The sequence below is a fragment of the Tetrao urogallus genome (assembly GCF_951394365.1).
Source record: "Tetrao urogallus genome assembly, chromosome: 13".
In the NCBI taxonomy this organism is placed as follows: domain Eukaryota; kingdom Metazoa; phylum Chordata; class Aves; order Galliformes; family Phasianidae; genus Tetrao; species Tetrao urogallus.
In genome coordinates, this window is record NC_136826.1 from 3,833,969 (window position 1) to 3,852,455 (window position 18,487).

The 18,487-nt window shown below is 41.6% G+C and overlaps 1 protein-coding gene across 2 annotated transcripts in view; it reads right to left on the reverse strand.

The window, feature by feature from the left end:
- The window catches only part of TENM1 (teneurin transmembrane protein 1), a gene marked incomplete at both ends in the record, with an annotated part of 228,455 nt that overhangs the window by 14,568 nt on the left and 195,400 nt on the right, over positions 1-18,487 (reverse strand). For both annotated transcript variants that reach the window (XM_079541735.1, XM_079541734.1), the window contains 4 exons: positions 38-273; positions 1,153-1,325; positions 6,162-6,672; positions 8,301-8,667. In XM_079541735.1, coding sequence (XP_079397861.1) covers positions 38-273; positions 1,153-1,325; positions 6,162-6,672; positions 8,301-8,667 — 1,287 coding nt within the window. The remainder of the gene's footprint in view (positions 1-37; positions 274-1,152; positions 1,326-6,161; positions 6,673-8,300; positions 8,668-18,487) is intronic.

Consider the following 18,487-nt stretch of genomic DNA (forward strand, 5'->3'; position numbering starts at 1 on the left):
AAGGGAACACTGCACTTCACACAAGAGGAAACCTTACCCTTAGCCTTCTCTCAAACGTGGAGATATTGCCTTTGGTCTGCTCCCTCCTTTGCCTCCATTCAATGAGATTTGAGTTATGCTCTCCAGGAAGGGAGATATTGCACTTCCCTAAAGTGGGACTGACTACTCCTGCTAGAATATGAGGCTCTGTGTTAAGCGTGATTTCCATTCCACTGGCAAAGGTGACTCTCAGAGACCCATCTGGGCTGACCCGGTAGATATTCTGTGTGTTATCTGTCAAAAAAACAACAAGCAAAAACAGGGAATACAGAGAATTTCAGATTCAAAGGTCTATGAAGAAAACGGGGTTTTGTTTGTCCCAAGTTTACAGACTTCTGTTCATGCACTAACTGCAGTGTGATTTTTGGAATCTGTAACCTCCAGATCTACACATCTACGTATGCCTAAGCCTCTCTTTATTACACTGGGACAAATGATTTCCGCTGTCCAGGTTTCCTAGCAGGAGTAAAGAGTTTTGCTTTCAACCTAGCAATACATGAACTCATAGGCTGCATTCTGACCACCGTTATTCCTCTACTCTTCCCCACTAGCATCAGCACCCCGGGGCGGAGGTTCCATGATGGCCAGCCTTGAGACTGAGTTCTACTGTTTGCTTAGGGCTAAGAGACAAAAGTGAGTGTCACCCTTAATAATCAACTCCTCCTTCCTACACGTGCTGCCATCAGATACAGAACTACCAGAAAGAATTCATGGCACTGGCCAAACATGGCATTTCACTATCAAAACAGCAGCAGAGCACATCACTCTTTGGGCACAGTTCTCAGAATTACAAAGCTTGGTGTATTATGGGTCAATCCAATTCCCCTAGATACTGGCATGGTTAATAGCATGTAAAACTTGGAGACATCAGAGATTTCAATAACTAGAATCTACCCACGGGATTTTTCTCGGAGGAAAAAGAATTCACGGGTGGTTTGTTCCTAGCAGGAACCTCAGGAGAAATGTAAGTACTATCGAGCTATTTGTACTGAAACAAGGAAGAAACAAATGAACTAATTTCAGTGTCTTTCCATCAAACAGTTAAGAATGCGACAATATTCAGAGTCTGAAATGTGAAGACTAGGAAAGAAATAACAGAAATGCCTTCATTACCTTGTTTTAAAGTATATATTGTAGAAGTAGCTGAGAAGTTTGTAGCTGTGACCACGTTCTCCCGGTTTGAAGTATCAAGTTCCACTCTCGTCAGTTTTTCAACATCACTGTGGAAACTGCTGACTTCCCCAGTTGGGAATGTGGCATTGGTCAGGTGGCCATCAGAGTCGTACCTGCAACACACAGCATTAACACCACAGGAATACTGTGCCTGCAGACACTGCTGACATTTTTAAAAAACAGAGGGGAAAAAAAAAAAAGATGCATTTTCAACACTGTTCAACAAGCAAAAAGGTAAGAATTGGTGCATGTTTCATTCTGAAAGCCAGACCTTAGGCTACTGCAGCACTCCATAGTGTGAGGTGCTGGAACAGCTGCCCAGAGAGGTTGTGGATGCCCCGTCCCTGGAGGTGTTGAAGACCAGGTTGGACGGGGCCATGGGCAGCCTGGTCTAGTAGCAGATCTGGAAGTTGTGGACTTGATCCTTGGAGTCCCTTCCAACCCAAGCATGATTCTGTGATTCTATAACTGCCTTTTGCTGCTGATGAGTGAAGCACATAGTATGAATGGCAAAAAATGAATTGAAAAAAAAGGGACTTAAAGCATAACAAGAGCAATAAAACTGGGTGGAAGTCTGTTTGGGCAGCTGTGTGGTTTTCACTCGTGTTACGTTTCTCAGGGGCCAGAACTTCTCATCACAAGTAAAATCACCAGAATCCAGAGTGCCCCATTTCAGTTAACCTAAACTGAATCAGTGCTAAAGAAACCGTTCTTGTTTAAAGGACTCTATGCAATAATCAGGCCACGTTATGAAAATGTCAGTGAGTAATTCAAAAGCTGTGGAGCAATGTTTCTAATGGGTCTCTTCAGTCTATAGATAAGTTTGTTCTTTCTGACGGTTCACACAGCAAACTACGCAGAACAATGGTTGGTATTTGATATAGTTCCATATTAGTGCCACCCATCTTAAAAATCTCATTGATCCTGACACATTTTTACTCATCCAAGAGAACTCACTGAACATGCTGAAGACGCTTTTGCATGAGTAAAATCAACAAATGTTCATAAAATAGAAGCCCACTTGAGCAGGTAGGAAAGCATAATTAAGTTTTCATCTATTATTATCTGTCTCTCTTGCACTCACAAACTGTATCCTCAGCTGGTGTACCAACTGGCACAGCCCTGCTCCCTCCAAGGGGAGCTCTTCCAATTCACATCAGTAGATGGTCTGGCAATGTCCTTCACTTTAACAGGTTAGCATCCTTTCTTTCAGGCCCTCACCTACCCCTAATTGGACAAAATCTGTGCGCCACAAAAGATATCGATGAACAAAATCAGGAATTCCCTTTTCCATTCAATATGAAAAAGAAAACAGAGCAGCTGTTCTTTTAAAATGAAACACTGGAAAAGGAACTTGCCAAGCATCTTGTATGTTTTGACATGTAAATTCATTAAATGTTAAATACAATATAATCTCTCTCTCTTTCACCTCTTACTGCCCTAACACATTTTGTGTGACTTCTTTCCATCTCACCCTGATGTCAGTTCTGTGCCAATGGACTGAGTGCCACTCTCTGGGATTAAAACAGATTAAGATCACTCCTCTTCATCATTAGAAAACTCTACAAACACTGGGCAACTATATTTCATTTACTACTTGATCAAACAGCTTGCTAAGTTATTTGGATTTTCTACATTACTACACAAAAATCCCCAAATGACAAATTTTTATGGGATAAATGCAGCCAGTTTGTTGGAATATACTTGTGCATAAGAATCAGGATCCACCTCTGCGGTTTTGCTGCTGGATGCTGCTGATGAAGAGGTACAGAACTTCCTGTGTAGCTGAAAACAGGACTGGATAGCAGACCAGACTTGGCATTGAACAACTAACATGAGGCTGTAGAGCACATGCCCATGTACCCTAACTCAAGTAGATGGTACAGCTGACTTCAAGGTCAATGTCTCCATAATGGTTTCACAGTGTAACCATCTAAAGGGCTTTTTTATTCCAGATTGCTTCAAGAAACCTAGCCCTCTGAGGACAGGTTCTGCCACCTTTCACATGATGAATAACAGCACACTTGGTCTCAGTTCTTGCAGAGCAATGTCCTACCCATACTAGTAGGGGCAGAATCATGACGTATTTCTTGATGTTAATTTGGTGCCCAGTTATTGCCCTGTTAATCATTCTGGTGACCATTTAATCATGCAAATAATTGCACTGATTTCAGTACTCACATGAGGAAGTGCTCACCAATATTAGAAAAGCACACTTGGGTATAGAGCTTCACAATCTATTTGCATTTCTATGTGTAGCACAGTTAAGAGTTATACCATTTCAAAGGGAAAGCAGTCTAATTAATTTTTTCAGAGAGGACTGTTTCTTGCAGATGTTTTCTTGTTCTTGATTTAATAGAGGCCCAGTGGCCCCCCTCCCTTTTTATGGCTTTAATGATATAATATTAGGAAAAAACCCTATATGACTGAAATCGTACATTAGTACATAATTTTATGCAAGAGCTCTTTCAGTGCTTCCATTCTATCAGATTAGACTAGATGGATGACAAGTACTTTTGTAGGTGGTTTTCTACCTCTTAATAATTTCCCTCTGAGCGAATCTGACACACAGGTATGTGTTCTGAACAGTTCATTATCTTTGCTCATATTCCCAAGTATGTGTAATATGTGTTGTTAAACAAACTCATTCCTATTTCAGCTTGATAGTGACATGGATTGAACTTTTGGATGTAAATGCAAATCTAGCTTAAACAGAAAAGTTGATTGCAGGCAACTGGAAAGTTGCTTGTATGTTAATTCTCTAAACTCCAACACTATGTTTATATATGACTAAGGACCATCATCTACCATGAGCTATTTATAGTGAAAAGGAAAATCAGCTTCTGAAAACACATCCACATTCAGCATATCATGGATTGTACCAATTGTCCCTCTGACATGGCATCTCAGCCACTCAGAAAGCTGTAACACATTATGAAGATGACTTAAAATATTGGTCTGAACAATAAATATTAAGAATATGACTTCACCATTTAATATTGCTGCTATTTTTGTAATGTTAGATCTGTAACTCTGTTAATTTTGCTGGCAGATCTACACTGGCAGAAGTGCACAAACATACGGTCTGTACAACTGAAAGCATCAGTGTGGATACTGTCCCTTTATGTATCTCTGGGTGAGGAAATCAGTACTACGTAAGTGGGAGGACCTTGCAAGCAGGCAAAGTCCTTTAAAAAGAAATCTTACTGAGTCCTGCATTACAAACTACTTGCCAGAGGACAACAGGCATGAGCAGTAATTGTCTGAAAAGGTTTACAGCCGATGCCAGCGCGACAGAGTAGGAGTAGCAATATTAAAGCCACTGAGAAGCACAGGACTACACATAATCCCCTCTAACATGCTCGAACAATAAAGGCCCTGAAACAATGCATAGTGTTCAGCGTTTTAGGAAGCAGCAGACATGACTTGGAGCTACTGTGAAAGCTTTTTGAAAGTGTCATCTGTCCACCACCGGAATTGATCCCATCCTCTGGTAGGAATTTAAATGAATCCCTCTTCTTTCAAAGAAGCACATATTTTAATTAATTCAATTCTGTGTAGAACAGAAATCTCTCTTAGATCAGTGTTTAAACTGCACCAGACAGCAAGCACCAGCCTTGTGCTCTTGCATGAAACTTGCAACTTCTACTGCTAGATGCCAGATAATGAGAACTGAATCAGAGAGGCTCTGTATGGTTTTGTTCTGAATATCGTCAAAAATGGCCCCAATTGTCTATACCTAGAGCAACTCTATCATTTATTCTGTTTTAGTGGTATAATGGAGGGTAAAATGGAAAAATATCCCCTTCAACAACAAATCCCACACTCTAGACAGCAGTTTCCCCTGCTTTTATCCCACTTGCAGTTTAATAAAAAATAATTCTAAAAAACCTATAATAATGGTGACTCAGCTGCCCTTCCAGGTGACTTATGCAGTAGCTTAATTTCTATTCATATCTCACCTGGATGGCTTTTCATTTTCCTTTTTGACAATGGACTCCTATGCCCTACAGAAAGCAGGCATTATTTTCCTTGAAGAACTTTGAACTAGTAGTGCAGTGTTAACACATGATTTCCATCAGTCACTTGCCATGTTCTCAAACAGGAATTATGACAATTATAAATAATGAGAAATCCTGATATATCACACCTCTGTACAAATCAAACATTGCTTTTCTCTGGGGTTGTTCTTCTCCCAGGGACCAGACTCTAATGTTCTGACTGCATCTGTACTGCCTTGTCTTGCTCTTTATGAGTCCTGTCAAATGTCTCAAAGCCCCTTCCTTATAAGGCCATTCCTATACCACTAATATATATATTTTCCCTATTAGATATATGTATATTTAATTATATATCCTCTTCCCCTAACGATGGAGACTCATTCTTATACATATGTACATATGTACATATATATATGTACAAGAATATATACATATTCTTATAATGTACATATATATATATATGTACAAGAATATATACATATTCTTATAATGGACTCATACAAGTCCATTCTTGCATTTGAATGTTCCTTCCACCAAGATTCTCAGTTTCTTTTGTAACACTCCTTGTTCCTATGAGTATGTTAATTTTTCCCATTTTGTCTTCCTCAGGGTTTTTGCAAATCTGTGATTCCACATCACAACTGGCCTCTACTTCTTTAGTTACCAAAAATTCCAAAACCATATTTGCATTTAGAGAAACAGAGATTCACACTAATATGGTATGAATGACATGTGGTTCCAGGCAGTTTTTGTACATGTAATGGGCACTGTGTACATTCACACTGCGTACATTTACATTTGACAGGCTGTAACACTTAAGAAATGTTTTACTGTTTGTAAGAGCTTGTACAATAGCTTTGTCTTTTGTAATTACTAGAATAAAAAAAACCCCAACCATTTGTTTAAAACAGGGCTCCTTATGTCAGAAATTTAATGCCATGGACTTACTCATACACAGTGGTCCATCCATTTTCATCACTTTTGGTTGCTAGAAGTCCTGTGTTTCCAGGATATGTCATCAGAGCCAGGTTGTAGCCTTGGGCATAAACCCTTTTCAGAACGCCATTGCTGCTTATTGTCAGCCAGTATACCTGGCCGCCCGGCACCACGACCCACAGGGGCAGGCCGCTCGTGTCTCTGCGGATGTGCACCGAATTCCCATTGCTGCTGGTAATGGTGACAACGTCCCCTTCTCCGCTGTAGGTGAAGTTGTAAATGTAGTCCCTCGTGATGAGGTTCAGGGTGTGCAGGTGGGTGCCATTGATGGTGAACTGATACAGCTCTTGGTCTGCCGGTGACGCGATCTCGTACAGATTCGTGTCACTGAGGTGAGCCTTGTTTCGGCTGATGGCGCGGATGCGAACGTTGCCAAGGTCTGCTACGTACAGCGTGTCATCAGCAGAGACTGCTAGGGAGGAAGGTGCTTTCAGCTTTGCATCTTTGGCATATCCACCATCACCTGGGACATAAATGGCAGTGTTAGTAATCTGCAATGTCTGCATTTAAGCTGAACCTCAAAGCCTGGCTTACTGCTGCTTCTCAGCATTTATATGTCAACAGGAGAGTATCTGCTTCCAATTCATTAAACCTCCATTATTTAAAGCTGGTGCAATTCTGGATCGGGCTCAGTAAAGACAAACTAGAAGACAAATTATCCAACTTACACCATTTTTACTATCTCCAAAGCCCTGATGCTCAGGGAAGTATCACATACTGAAACATGAAAGAAAAAATGTTAATGACAGGTGAAGTTTCATTTCCTACTTCTTGTATGCTGATATGTAGCCTAAGCAGAATTGTGGTATAAATAAAAATCAGTAATTCAAAGTAATTAAGGGAAGCAAAGATTAGATTGTACTTACTAAAATCTCAACATTATAGAAAAGTAAATGAGATTAATAGCCAAAAAAGGCCTTGAAAATATACCCAAAATATACCCCCTCCTTTATCAATCGTAATTGTACTTTGTACTTATAAATACTACGTGTTTTAAGATCCAAAGAGGATGTTTTCATGATCATGGGCTGTATACCTGAGTATCTAAATGACTTCAGATGAACAGGATTTCATGTAATCGGAAAGGAAGCATATTAAGCCTCACTCTTAGAGAGCAGCACATTACTGTTACGACTGCTCCCTTTCTCCTGACTCAGAAATACAATTTGATGGAGAATTTGAGCATATCCTTTGCTGCCTTGGAAACGGACAAATGAGCTGGTCTCTGCCAACCGGTGTCTGCCTTTCACCAGCCCAGCACTGGCACAATCATTAGCCTTGCCACAGTACTTTTCTGTGTGTGTGCTGAGGGTAGATTCCCTCAATCAGAACCCCGGACAGGATGCTATTCAGCACCGGTACGACAGAGCCATACCTGAAGCTGGCAGCACGTGGCAAAGCTCATGAGATTTTGATTATCCATAATGGGTCAGGAACTCACCTCCTCTGGAAGACCATTTACATTTTTTTTCCTCTCCTTCTTGACATACTTTATGTTTTCTTGTCAGTCATTAACCTTTTACTCGAAATGGGTGGCTTATGAATTATGACAGCATTACAGAGCTGAACAAAGTGGTTCTTGGAGATGGCAAGATGACAGTGTACTGCCTTCCTCTGTGTAAGGGAACATTCTCTTTGGTTCCATCATGAAATAGGTTTATGTGAAAAAAAAACGCACAACAAGAAGGCGTGAGATAGCACTTTTCACAGGATGTGGAACATTTTGATACTCTCCTTGGCAAAAAGGGCTTCCACATCCAGGAGTATTCAGGTGCAATCTGCACAGGGGCTGCTAACATCTTCAGCACGAGCAAAGCTGACATAAAAAACCATACTTAGAACTCATTTTGAATGATGCGTAATCTCTGTATCGAAACAGGAAAATCTGTGCCCACTCAGAGGTTCTTCCAATGCCAGCTGGAAGACTCACGCCTCTGCACCCAATGGATTAAACAAATTCATGCGGAGCTGCTGATAAGGCTTTCTGCTTTCCAAGGAAGTTGAACCAGCCTTTCGCTTTGCTAACCTGCAGCTATGCCAGAGGGTCTTGACAGTGCAGCAACAGGAAAGCACAGGATAGCATTGTCTTACCTGAGAAACAGTCACAATTAGGATCAATCTTGCAGTCACAATCTGACGGGGCTCCGGCGATTATGGAGATCTCGCCGTTGGTTGTGACCTGTTGTATGCGGTTGATCTTTCTTTCATCAGTCTCAGCAATGTAAAGAATCCCGCTGTGGGACACAGCGATGGCTCGGGCTGACTCCAGGGTGGAGTGGATGGCCACCTTGCTGACGATGAAGTGGTCGATGCCGGGCACCTGGCAGTGAATGGGGCGCCCTGCGATGATGCGCACACGTCTGCTCTCAGAGATCTGCAGGACGATGTTGTTGTCCAGGACGTACAGCGAGTTGTCCAGTGGGTTCACTGTCAGGTCTGTTGGCCACTCTAACCGCACCTGTGAAACCAAACCACGGGGAGGGCAGGTTCAAAAAAACAATGAAGACATAAAGCAGTTTTGTTCAACCATCTCTGAAGACCATGTCATCTAGGGGATTTACCCGCTGCTGCTGTGCTAGGATGTACCTTCAATTGCGTTTGTCAGAACACGTTTCTACAAGCATACCCTTTTTGTGAGATCCAGCACCAATGTGGAGCTAAATTTGATTTCAAAAGTAATTTAGCAACCCCTGAAAGGTATTTGCAGAAGTCCATTAAGGGTGGAACTTTATTATACCTATGCATTCATGCAAATAAAAGCATACACTTTGTGTCATGCAACATCAGCCAGAAAATTCTCCAGGTCTGAATGTTATTGTTTCAAGGTTGCACTCAACACTGGCAGAGTGGGAAAGTTAGAGGTTGTCAATGTCCTAACACTTTAATTGACCGTTAGCACAAAAGGAAAATGACACGGTAGAAGAGCATGACACATTGCCACAATTTATTTACTAAGCCAGAAATGTTAATAAGAGTTATGTGCCATAAAATATATAAGCTCATTAATTCTTTGTAATGTAATAATGCACCGATATATCAGACTTCACACAGTACAGTAGCCCAGCCATTATATATATAGCCACTTATTTTAGTTTGTGAATTCAGTGTTTCTGTCACGTGGTAAGTAAATTTGTCATAGCTAAGGTGAGCTTTTTGCCTTTTGCCATGAAGGTCAAGGTATCAACCAAGCAAAGTTTCCAAACAGCATTGGAGAAGATGCTACAAGAATGACCTCACTGACTTGATGCCTGTTGCATCAGGACCTGGAGGAATTCAGCATGTTCCCAGCTGGAGGTGGGCAGCCTGTCACCCTGCAAGACAGCTGGTATGGAGGCTGCTGACCACAGTGTGTTCTTGCAAAAGCTTCAAATTCCTCCTACAGAGAATGCTCTGCAGCCAGTGCAACAGTTCTAGTCTGGGAATGAGCAGCTGAGGAGACTGGTGCTTCTCCCCAGTTAAAGGCTGCTGGAGGATTTAGTTTGCAGCTTGTCTATGGAAAGGTCACATAACAACTGAGTTGCAGAGATTGCAAGACAGACTATTTTTATCTCAAGATGCTTTGCTTGTTGTCTTTTGTGAAGAGATGGCTGCTTTTATCTGAGTGGAATTTCTATGGACTAAATATTTCAGTCATCAGAAGAGAATAAATGCCAAACTAAAATGCAATGGTTTTATAGGCACAGAAGCTTCCACTATTTCATGTACTGTTTTTGTTCGTGTTTCCACGGTGCTAATTAAAAGATCTACGAATGCAGAGCCCACAGATGATGATACAATGCTCAGCACTGCAGAATACCATATGGTGGAGTGTGTGGCCATCACAGGCCACCTGCTCACCCGGGGTCAGCTCAGCCACCAGGCTGAAGGCCAGCTTCTGCCTTTTGCAAGCATTGGTACTTCCAGATAATCTCATTTCCAGAGGCACGTTGCTGGTTTGATAATTGATGTTTTAATAAAGCGAGGGCACTGCGGCTCCTGTGTCTCGCCCTGCGTGGTTACGCGGTGCACCACACCATTATGAAGGCTCACAGAGTAATCGAACTCCTCCTCGTGCCCAGTCCATTTCACCAGACAACATAATAACTAGCATTAAAACTAATGCTGCTGGGTTCAAGATCTCTTCTGAACCAAGTGGCAGAATCCCTCCAAATGATGATAACTGCGGTGAGACAGCTGGAAGCAGCTTCCTCCCATTAAAATGCTGAACTGTGTGTCCCACCCAACACGTATGGGCTGCTGTGCACTGAGCTGCTAGTGCATGCCTTCCTCGCTTCAGCTGAGAGCTCGATGGGACCTGAGCAAAACTTCAGGCACATGCCAACCTCTACAAGGCTGGCTGTGGGAAACCTGGGAAGAAACATATCTGCAGTGTGTTTTCAATGCAGAACACTTGATTGCTCTGTCAAACCAAATGGATTATTTGCAATGGCAGACACCATAACGCCCCCTTCACAGATCACTCTGCTGTAAAAATAATCTGTGATTAACTGTAACTAGATTATTAGTGGGAAAAACTTTGGGTTGAAACTCCCTACTTTTGCCATAACAGCTACGCATAGCACCTGCCATATCTTAATACCTGGTTTGCCTTCACAGACCAGCCACATTGTCTTCGCCTCAGTGAATAAATTGAATTCCTCCCACTGTGAAGGTATGTCTGGTGTCTTGCAGATAAACAGCGTCTGATCTGGACCAAAACAACTTCTTCTCTGGTTGATTTGAGGCTGGTTTTGTTTATTGAGGTAGAATAAGCTTTATGGAAATGTCCATTTCACTTGCAGCAAGGTGCCTAAAACCTAAGAAGAAGCTGGATCTTAACAGCTGCCATTATCTGCAAGTGCACTGCTTTCATACTGATTGCTTCTGCAAATCTAGCTGCATTATGGTAAAAATAGATCAAATTTAAATTGAGGACATCTAAACAGTTCTGGCTAGTAAACCTGACCTGCCAGCTAGCTCTCTGCAAAGCTTGCAGAAGGATGACTGCACTCATTCCTGGGTTTAAAGCAGTTGTGGATGTATTAATGGTCTAATTCCAGGCAAAATATTAAAGCTAGCATGTACCTGTCTAGAGACTGCAGCAAAAAAAACAGCTGCCACTTGCTGCCGGAGGGGAAAAAAAGGCCATGTAGACCAATTAAAAGCAATCAAACGTACGAACAAATGCAAAATGCAGAATGTTCTGAATCCAAAGAAGAATCTCAGATTTGGAGAGAAATCTGTATTGCTCTGGTCAGGATGTGGCTTCATGGCATTAAAGGAGTGTGAGCTGGGGCTGCTGCTCACCCCTCATCTGCCCCTGCAGTCCCCAAAGCAGTGCTGAGCTTTCCCTGCTCCTGTGGTGTGTGGGTTCAGGAACCGTGTCTGGCTGAAAACTAATCACCTCAATCAGCGTAAGCTGAAGTGTAAGTGCACCCTCAGGTTCACTGTTACCTTGAAAAGTCACTGGTTGTTTCTTTTCTTTGAAAGCAAGGCTGCCCTCTGGCAGGTTTCTGTGACCAAACCATCAGTTGTGCTGCGTTCAAAGCCAATAAACAGATTACAGAGAAGCACTTCAATTCTCATCTGATATGACTATGCCTATTAAAAAGTTTTTCCAGACAAACACTCAGTTAGGGTTAGAATATTAAGTCAGTTAATATACTTTTTAATCTGAAGCAGCACTTCATCTGCAGAGTCCTCTCCTATAGACGTATATTTTTCTTATAATTAAAAATTGAGCCAACTGCCAAGTGTGTTTGCTTATACCTGATGGGTTTTTATTTTTAAGCAGTGCACAGAAATGGCTTTGCAGATTATCCCATTATGAGCAAAAAGATAAGATTTGTTCAGCGGCAGTCAATACCTTACTTCACACATTGAAATTTTCAGGTGACAATCTTGGTTTGGTTCACTGGAGACTGAGCGTATGCAGTGGAAATCACTGTGGAAACAAGTGAACCCTTGAGCAATGAGACCTTTTGCATGTAAGTATTAGCATGCCAGCTTCTCCAGGAGTCCAGCATTTAACTGTCAGCATAAGGCTCCAGCTATAGGTAATAATCAATGTCTGGTTTGAGAAGTGCAAAATTAAAACCCACTGGCCTGGCTTTCTAACAGGTTTTTTTCATGTCAAGTGTTCTGGAAAATACAAAATGCACTGAGATGGCTTCGACTTAAATACCTTTTCATGGGGAGATCTACATTTAGGTACTTAAATAGCTCTCAGGCTTGAATGGTTGGTATATTTTCTTTCTTGCATCAATATGCATGTGCCTGTATAACCATCTGCCTATCTATCTATCTGGTTGTGAAAACCAAAATCTTTTGTGCAACACAACATTGGAACTAAGTAAATACTGTGAGTTTTTTGCACAGTAGCACTCACACCAGCGCATTCACCCATACACATCTTAAGCACACAGAGACACATACGGACACACATCAGTGTTAGCAAAGAGTACCATTTTGCTTTTTGTTTTGACCACACGACCAAAACATTCTGCACAACATTTTACAGCTGTGGCTTTTTTGGTGTTACTTTACAGAAATCAGATCGAACACGTTTTACTGTTCCTATCAAAACAAGAAAAGTAATGAGGGAAAAACTTATCCTTGTCCACAGATGCAGATTTCAATTCACATGTTTGAGATGCTGGGGTAAATTTCACTGGGGTAAGTTTAATTTATCGTGGGTTAAAAGAAAACTGCATGAATCCATAGAAAGTCTTCACAGTTGCTTTGATTTCTTGCCATGCACTGATTGTATGTTTTGATTCAATTTCATGTAGTAGCACAAAATTCATGCCAATTGTTTCTGATAGTCCTGACTGATGGATTACTTCCTATCGGTACTGCTCAGCCTCAAGCATTTCTATTTATGCTAGCTTTGTCTTTATTCTGCTCTATGACACGCATTTGCAGACCTCATCACAGCCTCCTCTATATTTCTCTTTTGCTGCTAACCTCATTCTCTCATCTCTTTCTCTCCACACTCACTTCAGATGTTGCTTCCAGCACAGCCGTGTACGCACCCCATTGCTATGTGGAACAGTATTTTCCTCCTCCTGCTGAACCCCTTCTTTCTCCTCCTCCCCTGCGTACAAAAGCTCAGAGAAAGAACTTGCTTAGGTGGGGCTCTAGAGGTGAACACAGCTTACAAGGCTGAAGGAGCCTGCTTCTGCTTCCCTGAACTTTCTACACGATGTCTCACTATATATATTCCTTGCTATTTCCTCACAGTTGACAAGCACTGATATTTTTTTCATCATTTTCTGACAGTTTGCTCTCACTTCTGGGCTCTCTCTTTTGTTGACACTGACACTGTCAGCGTATCTCCTTCCTTAATGGCACAGAGACAGAGCTGTGCTCACGCAGCCTGACACAGGGAGCACTTGGCATGGTGGGATTACAGCTTCCTCCCACTCGGAGCCAGCCTTTGTTTCCCGTGCTCCTGACGCTGCCTACTACAAAATTCAGAATTATGCAGTTCAGCTGTAGCGGTCCCTGCTCTAAACTTCACAAACGTTGCTCTCTATGCATTCATCGTTCCCCAGTGCAAAATCCAAATAAATGAGTTTAGCAGCCTAACGACCGCTGTTTGCTGCTCTAGGCTAGGCAAGCAGCTGTGGCACATTGACAGAAGCAGCTCGGAGCTCTGAGACTCCGATTCCCTGGGATCACGGGGCGGGCAATGCTTCCCCCAGCCTGCCCCTACCCTCGCTAATTTCCAGTGGGTGAGGGCCCAGCAGAGGAGCGCAGAGCGAAGGCACACACCACCAGCCTTCAACACTCCTCCCCGCTTTGCTTGCTGCAAGCTCCACTGTTCTCTTTCCAGCTCTCTTCCATAATTTCTTTTTTATGCTTTTTTTTTCCTACTTGACATCTTCAAAGACTGCATGAGGAATCTTGGGTTGACTAAATCGATAGGAAAGTTGATTTCTACGGGGACAGGTTTCACACTGTCTTTATTTAATAACAGACAGAATATTATCTAGAAACACATAAGCCCATTGGCTATGAAGATCAATGGGACTTAGATTCCTAAGCCATTTAAGTCTGTTTAAACATAGCATCCATGGTTTATACAGGTTAGGAAGAAAATACTTCGTTAAACACCCAGAAGGAATTACAGTGTTTCAACCAGGCTGGTGCCTCTGAGAGGAGGAATTTGAGACTCTTCACTTAAAATGTCTGAAAATAAATCATGAATCTTACTCAAACTTGACTCCTTGCAGAAATCCTTCTGTGAGAGTATTATTTACATTCAGTAGGTACTCACAAGAAAACCCATCAGAGAGCCTTTGAACCTTGCCTGACACTGTAAACAGGCACTGCTTTTGTCAACTTTGTTACTGCTGTGATGCATATTTGGACATGCATTATCAGATCATGCCAGAAAAGCATAGAGAAATAAATTTTAGGACTAGTGCTCTCAAGTGAAATTCAAGACGTTTTCAGAATGGTTCCTGATATCTCTAGCAAAGTTTTCAATCTCTGGATCTCAGGCTCTCAGGAATTTCTCAACTTAGAAAGCAACCACTGACCTCTTCCAATTCGCTCTATTTCTGATGTATCTTTCATGAGCAATTCAGTGCTCTTATTATTGTTCACACTAACCACCAAAGACATTGGCTTTGTTGTTTCCACTGACGTGGACTCAGAAATCTAACTGAACTGGCAAGTATAACAGAAGAAAGAAATACATATGGATGGAAGACCTAGAGGGTTTTACATCATATCATGACTTTCTCCAGTTTTCACCAGAGACAGCTACATGCTGCTCAGTTTTCCATTTTGCTTTGAGCAGTTGATTGAATGGCTATTGAGTGATGTTCAGACATTTATGATTTTCCTGCAATGTGACCTACATTGCTAAACTTCATAAATTTATCCTCTAAGGCAGTGTATCATTTTGCATGCCATACCCATCCCAAAGGAATCTATCAGCAGGAGATGAGGCCCAGTTTGTACACGCCGAATGTCCTTCAGACATTTTTAGCTAATTTGTTTGCAAATGTGTGTGTTATTGTCAGCGTAACATACTGCATAAAATGGCGCTCTCTATCATCCTGTTTGCATTTCTCTGTGTCCCAAACTTAATAATTCACAGCCATAAACATAATCTCTGTATGGCAGGCTACAAATGGGTACAACCAATTTCTGTCTTGACATCTGCATTTTTTTTTTCCTGCACTGACACAGTATCTATTCTCATTTTTGCTCATGAGGAACAATGGTAGAAAAGATGCCAAAGCAAAACCAGTATCATGAAGAGGGGAAATCAGACACTCCTCCTGCCATTTTATTCCTGAGGCTGCCACAGCTTGCTTTCATTTGACTTCAGCAGCCTGTAAGATAACTCAGTCCTAACAGTAATACTGGAGATATCACTAATTCCTCCAAAGCAACACTTCCTGGTGCTAAAACCTTTCCAGTCCTTGTTTATAACTAGCAGTGAGACCCAGAAGCATGAGATAGCAATGAAACAACACTCTCTAGAGTTCCCTCATGCTGACATGCTTCAAAGCCCTGCCCTTTGTAAGCAGTTATTATTGCAGCATTGTTTTGACACCATCTACAGACTTCCAGGTTCCCCTTAGCACCTGGAGCAATTTGCACACCGGAAGTATTGCCATGCTGGCTTTTCTGAGCCTCCTCCCTGTGGTTACCGTGGTGCAATGCTTTCCCACATTTGCTTATTATAGTTTCCAATGCAACAGTTTGCCACCACAGAAAATTTCAATGATCCAACATAGAACTGAATACCCATTCCCCTTCCCCCACCCCCCCATCACTTATGCACTGGTATTATTCCTGTAATTTCTGTATGCTTTCTTCTGATCTGCTATGGAAAGACCAAAATCTCAAAGACCAGCCCTCACTGACCAGCAGCGTGTGATACATCACTGCAGGAAGCACACCATCATCCCTGGTGACCATTGCCTTCCACGCTCTCCTATACAGAAGCTCCAGACTTGGTCTCTCTCACCCTAGCACAGCGCAGTGTTTCCAGATGCTCAAAGCAGAATATGCTGGGCAACCTGAAATACTTGGAATAGAGACAGTAAAGACAGATCCAGCTGAAATAATTCACTTTTTACAACATGCAACATTTGTGCTTTTGACTCCACAGATTGTATTGGATTGGCTGGTGAGAGGAGGAGAGCAACACACACATTACCAGCCCTGCCAATCCTAAGAAACGGTGGAACAGTAACCCACTCCATCCAAGCACTAATTTCTTAAATCATGCATGGTCCTTACATCAGTGGGTGTGGATGAACAACTGGATTAAAATAAAGGAGGGACACTGCCTACTTGGCTTGCTTCTGCATGCTCCTATCAACAATCACATTTCCTCCAGGTAACTTCAGGTTGACAGGGACTGCTTTACAGTATCTGAACAAGTATGGGAGCTCTGCAGGGTATACATAAAACCCAAGAAATATATAAAAGTATATAAACAAAAGTATATATATACATACTTGCAAATGGAAATATTTCCATATGCATCTATAGTATATAGTAAGTATAAATTTATTCTTCATGCATACATTTTGTTCACTACGTCTCCTTAACAGCTGAAAAAGTCAGATACAGTCATTAATATAACTCAAGCCACTGCAGGCTCTCACCAACCTGGCAAAGCTGTGCTACCAATTTGCAGCAGTGCAGTTCAGCACTGCCGACACCCCTGCCATAAATATCGCCATATTCTGTCACACTGAAACCATCTTTAAACAGGAGATATAATCAAAGATGACTTGTGCATAAGGACTAAAACATGCGGCAACCAGAGACATCAGTTGCTTAGGAAATTGCAACAGGAGGTCCTCAGTGCTGGCCAGCCCTGCTAGCACCTGAGAGCACCAACATGGCACTGAGATGCTACCTTCGTGCCAGCACCCAGATCTTGTAGACATTACTTACTTTCTCCAGTCTCTCATTAGGAAAAAAAAAAAAAAAAAAAAAAAAATTAAATCTGTCTCTAGCAAAAAGTAAGGTAAAAGCCATGAAAGCGCTCTGCCACAACTCCTCTTTGCCATGGGTCACATGAAGCGTCCAGTGCCTCCTGCCTCGACAGCCAAGGAAAAGGCTGCAGGTGCTGAAAGCTGATTAAAATGTACATAGTATTTTTACTCAGTAGTAATGCATTATTTATGGCAGGTAATTGAAATAGATGGCTGTTTTGCAGGTGACCAATAGAAAAAGAGCACTTGGGACTTTAAGGAAGAAATTGGAGCGTTTCTTCACCGCATGGTATCTCACTTCTATGAGTAATATTTCAAATCCAGTGATAGAATAATTTGATTAGAATATAAATTAGGTGTGATGAAACCATCCTGCTCTCTGTTTGATATTCTAAAAATCACATTATACACCTACAAGTTTGATTCATGAGCTCTCACAGATTCTTTTCCACCTGAGGTCCTAATCCTATGAGACTCCTTTCTCTCAGTCCCTGTTAAAGAGAGGCCACTTAACCTCTCCTCTACCCCCAGGAAAATATTATTTTATCCTCTACCTGAAGATCCCTTTTTGAAGAGGCTTTCAGCTTGGTTTTGCTTCAAAACATGAATACTAGCAAAGTCATTTCCTTGCAAACGCGATTATGACTGGAATTATTTTGTATAGGTTTCTGGTTACAGGGACTAATTATTTGAGGGAGGGCTTTTCTGGACTACTATCAGCTTTTCTGGACTACTTCATACATCCAAAATCAGAAAAAAAATTACAAAACAAAGAAAGCTCTGACCATCTCCTGTAAAGGAAGACCACAAATAATTAAAGATCCTGTAAATCATCATTTTAGCTTTAATGAGCTTTAAGTTCAGTGATTTCAAGCATACATATAATACCTGCTTCTGCAAAGCACCAAAATGGACAGCACAGAGAATCTGTATATTTTAGGTGCACTAACTACACTTAATTAGAAGACTGTTTCAAAAGCCTCACAGAGATAGAGGACTAAAAGCAGATCAAGAGCAGGAGTAGTTTTGCTATAGGGAGAACCAAGCCTTTGCTTTTTGATGGCATGTAGCTCTTTAACAGAGTAACAGTACTAAACACCTACCACTAAAATAAGGCAGCAAGAGAGCATTCTGTGCTTTCTGCTTTTATAAGAATGCAGTTTATACTGTCATGTTTATAGAGAAACACCTACAGGAACAGTATGTCTTCCTCCAGCCTGCAATACGAATTAATTAATGGGCACTTTGTAATCCTGTAGTTTGTTTGTGCTATCCTACTCTCACCCTGGCTTGAAAGCGTTCAGCCTGGAATCCATTTGGCTTTCA